This window comes from Cyphomyrmex costatus, unplaced genomic scaffold (genome assembly GCF_001594065.2).
Source record: "Cyphomyrmex costatus isolate MS0001 unplaced genomic scaffold, Ccosl1.0 scaffold4064, whole genome shotgun sequence".
Lineage (NCBI taxonomy): Eukaryota > Metazoa > Arthropoda > Insecta > Hymenoptera > Formicidae > Cyphomyrmex > Cyphomyrmex costatus.
The window spans coordinates 176-5,058 of NW_017278279.1; the positions used below are offsets into that span (position 1 = coordinate 176).

Here is a 4,883-nt window from a genome sequence, read left to right on the forward strand (position 1 = left end):
TTTGTCCACCCGTTATTTTCATTTGTCCACCCCCCAAAAAAAAGTTATACACAAAAAAAAATTATAGTACCCCCAAGTGATTATTTTTCATTATTATGAAAAATATAATAATAATAGGGTGGACAAACGAAAATAATAGGTGGACAAACGTGGACAAACAGTAGACAAACGAATGCAATAATGATTTTACCGTTTTTCAGTACACAATCGGTACATTGCCAGGAGTCAATGCTGGTTTATGGTATTCTGTTCCCACTTGGGAAGGTTTTAATTTTTATTTTTGTTATATTTAATTATTTATTTGCGTTGTGAAATATTGTTCATTTAAAATTTTTCCTTTCTTAATATATTTTTGTAAGTAGGAAACTTTTACTGATCCTTATCGCGTAAAATTTATTCGCCTTGATTGCGTAATGAAAAAACAATGGAAAATAACGAAATAATCGCATATCAAATTACTATCTAATTTCTAATACCGAATGACAAAGTTAGTATTAGTTAATATCTGTTTATATAAAACGAACTCTTAATCTCTATACAGATGATTTCCTCATCTTGCGATTCTTGCGAGTTTGCAAATTCAATCTCGGAAAAACTAAAACCAGAATGCAAAACTTTTATAAGCTGCAATCGGACTTACCGGAATGGTTTTCAAATAGAGATCCGTTTAAACCAGAATTACAAGAGTTAATTAATATGGGGTAAAGATTACCATATTTTTATTCTTAAAGTATACAAATACACAATTTAAAGAAATAATTATCGCGCGGTGAAATATCGCATTAGATTATCTAATTCACAATAATAATTTATTGTGTAATTTTAGAAATTTTCGCACTGTAATCATTATTATCATTGACTTTTTTTTTAATAATGCGGTTATGTTAACAGCATTATGTTTAACATCATTGATGAAGATTCAATCATATGTTAATATACATGTATGTTCATTATAATAAATAATAAATTACATTACATGTTTTATTAACAATTTAAATTTGATTTCAATGAGTGATCGATATATGGCATGGGTTTCACTATACTTTTTTCTATTATGATTTAATAGGAATAAAAATATTTTACTAAATATTTTACTAACAAATAAGATCTTTCTTGCATAATTACACACATCGATGTGAAACTATACAGAGAAAAAATTTTCTTTGAATTCAGTATTCTTGTTATACTAAAATTTGTTTCATTAAAACAACATATGCTTGCACAAAACATTATTTGTTTAAATAAAAATTTTGTTGTTTTATTTGAAAAACATGTACTTTTTGTCAAAAATAACGTTATGATTTGAAGTAATATATTATTTGATTACAATGAATACGAAAAATGAAATAATTTATTTATTTGAAAATGGCAAATTATATCGATTGAAATTATTCCATGCAAACATTTACTTTCTTAGAACAAACATTGCATTTTTAGTCGCAATATCTAATCTGTACCGTGAGAATTTAAACCAATAAAAATCGATGAGAACATGCCGCAACGATCAAACAATCAAACTAGATCTCGGATGCTTCTATATAATTGATTCTTGATGTTAAAAAACTATATACGTAGTACATAAATTCACACGCAATTATATTTTTAATATTAAAACTTCACATACGTAGTATATAAATTTACAGGCAATTATGTAGAAGCATCCGAGATTCAGATTGACCGTTCGGCATATTCTTATCGGTTTTAGTTGGTTATGTGTTAATTATATTAATCGCGTTTTTGTCGTACAATTGGTTGCGCGAATATCGAAAATAGATATTGTTTCTTCAAACTAATAAATATACTTCAGACAAAATACAAATTTAAAAAAAGGTTTAAAATATATATTTCAAGATCGTTTCAAGACCGAAGATTGTTCGGCGCGCAAGTTGTGGGGGGGTGGGAGGGGAATACATATATTACTTTGAATAATATATTGCGAAGAATATTACTACGTCGACCCGCCATCAGAGATCTATAGATATTCGCTAAGATTCTCGCAAGTGCTTTGATACGCGTATATCTGTATATATAGAATCTCGATTTAATAACTAAAACAGGCGTCTAAGGTAGGCTTCCACTACAATGCACTGATGAGTCCAGTAGTGGAAGTTGGGACGAAACGCCATAATTACGTGATATTCTTCACAATATATTAGACTGATTTAAAGATTTTAACGAAAATTTTCTCATTGCTCTTATTTCATTATATTAGTTGTAAAATATATATTGTTTCAAATATTCAAAAAGTTATATTTATTAAATTAAATATTGTTTTGTTTGAACCATTTCAAGTAACAAATTCATTTGTATACAATAAAATTTATTAAATTAAAAGAAATTTTTTCTTTGTATAACAGTAACACTAATTTTTTCAAAAAATTTCTGAAATAAATAGTTTATATCCGTTCAGGTTAATGTTGCCATTGCGAAAACCGGATAGTCAAGGCAGATTGGTTGTCATTGGGCGCATGACTTTACAAAATCCGAGAATACACAAATTATCAGATATTATTAAGGTATAAATTAAAATAGCGTTAAAATTGCAAATAACTTATTATACAATCAATGCGTTTGAGATAGACGACATGAAAACATATTTCTAATTGCTCACCATTTCTTGACGAATAATCATTTCAGATCGGTCTAATGACGGCAGAACTGGCGATGAAGAATCGCGCTATGGCTACATCAGCATCTCTGTATGGTGTAACGGTGATCGGTGACACGTTCAATCCAACTATACATCATATATTTCAATTTGGACCCTCCATACTAAAGAAAATAGTACATACATGGCAAAACTGTTATCCTATAAGGCTGCAATTGATAAGCGTAATCAATGCACCAATATTTATAGATATTACTATAAAGATTTTTAAATCTTTCATGTCAGAAAAATTGAAGCAGAGATTACATGTCTATCCACACATGCTGCAAAGTTGTTTTAAAGATATTCCAACTAACATCTTGCCAGTCGAGTATGGTGGCAGTGATGGTACAATTCAGGAATTAACAGGTACCTATGACCAATTTAAATGAAATAAATGTGACATCTTCAGTGAATAATACGAGATGTTTCTTATCAATAAAATATAATATTATCAAAAGAAAAAGGAATTTTTCACAGTTAAAGCAAGAAATTGATGAGATAACAATCGCAAAAGTTAAGAATTTATGGAATTTTAATATGGACTTATACGAAATACTCGTTTAGACATTAAATTAGTGTAAGCATTTCATTCAAGATATGTAATTTAAACAATTTCTTTTACAGATTATTGGAAGAAATTGTTGGAAGAGAATCGTGATTGGTTTATAAGTAATATGAATAATTAAATTGAGTAATTAATACGTTGAGAATGGCGAATAAGAGTCAATCTAAATCTGATAATATATTCTAATATTCTATATTGCGAAGAATATCACGTAATGTTTGGCGTTTCGTCCCGGCTTCCCGGCTTAAATTGAGTAATATTAAGGAACAATGTATTTATTATCATAATATATGTTACACTTTGTTTGTTTATGAGGTTAACGAGGAAAAAGTTACCATTTTTTTCTTTGTTACTAGAAATTAGTCAATTATATAATACAAAAAATGTATATGAAAGCATTTTTAGAAGAATAGTACATAGTACTATTATTAAACATATATAATATAATAGGAATAAAGAATTTAATAGAATAAAAGAATCTAGTTCGTTAAATATTTTTTTATATTTATTTCATTTACATGTGTTTCTTTTACATGTACAATTAAAATGCAATGATATGTGTAATATATTAAATGAAAATATGTTTCTTTCAATACAAATAATTATATTGATTGTGTTTAATTTATTACTTTATCTTCAAACGATGTTTGAAGATAAAGAACCGTTGTGATAAATAAAAAATTGAGTACACAACAGAAGATAGAGAACACTTTCGAACACGTTCAAAATTGCACGATTCAAAACTTGATGAAAAATCATCGCAAACAAAAAAACAAAATGCATTTGAAGTAAAAGAGGTCATTTTTATTTCGACGTTGAATAACTCGATGAAAAAAAATCGTACAAAGGAAAAACACAAATTATAGAAAAAGATTCAGTCTTTTGAAAGCTGTAAACCGCATTTGTGCACTATTTTTAATTCGCGCCGAGCAAATTCCGTATAAAATTTTAAGCTTTGATGCATTTTTGTTTGTGCAATTTTAAGAAATATCTACACAAGACCGTTTTTTATTTTAATAGTTTTGTTATTGTTATAATGTCATTACGCAACTTTCTTATCGTATATTATATATGTGCAACGATGTTACAACGATAACATAATTGTCATTAATATTCGTCTCTATAGATTAAATAAAAATATGATGATAGGAGATCTAGCTTGATCGTTGTTCTCAACGGTATTTATGACAGAATAAAACTCTCGAGATTAAAATTAAAAAATAATTACCTTCGCAGTTTACACTCACTTCCATTCATTTAATTATTTCATATATTAACTTTAATATAAATACTTTGATTTAAGTGACTTCTAATTTTTTCAAACTTGAAAAAATAAAAAATTTAAGGAGTAAAAAATCAAAATTTGAGTTAATCTACTTTGGTGGAAATAAATATAAGAGTTACAGCGTGCGAATGTGTCTGCTGCTTTTTCGAACTTCTTGTTTTATCGATCAACATTTTCTCTTTTTCTTTGTAACATGGAGGAAAAGGAGAAGAGATTAATATTTTCTACAATTATTGAAAGAACAGGTTTCTATTTCTAGTTTATATATCATCGTCATTACATTACATAATCTACTGCAGATGGCGCAGTTATCTCGTTAGAGAAACGAAACTCCAAAGAGCACGTAAATTGCAAACAGTACATATGATACCGTGTTGCTCTTA

General features: G+C 27.8%; 1 protein-coding gene across 1 annotated transcript; it reads left to right on the forward strand.

Annotated features, from left to right (window-relative positions):
- Positions 1–498: 498 nt before the first annotated feature.
- Positions 499–3,374, forward strand: LOC108771215 (alpha-tocopherol transfer protein; the record flags this gene model as incomplete). Its single annotated transcript, XM_018543870.1, has 4 exons — positions 499–701; positions 2,411–2,516; positions 2,638–3,016; positions 3,275–3,374. Coding segments are annotated over 4 exons (750 nt in total), but the record flags the coding sequence as incomplete, so codon positions are not given.
- Between the last annotated feature and the right edge of the window lie 1,509 nt (positions 3,375–4,883).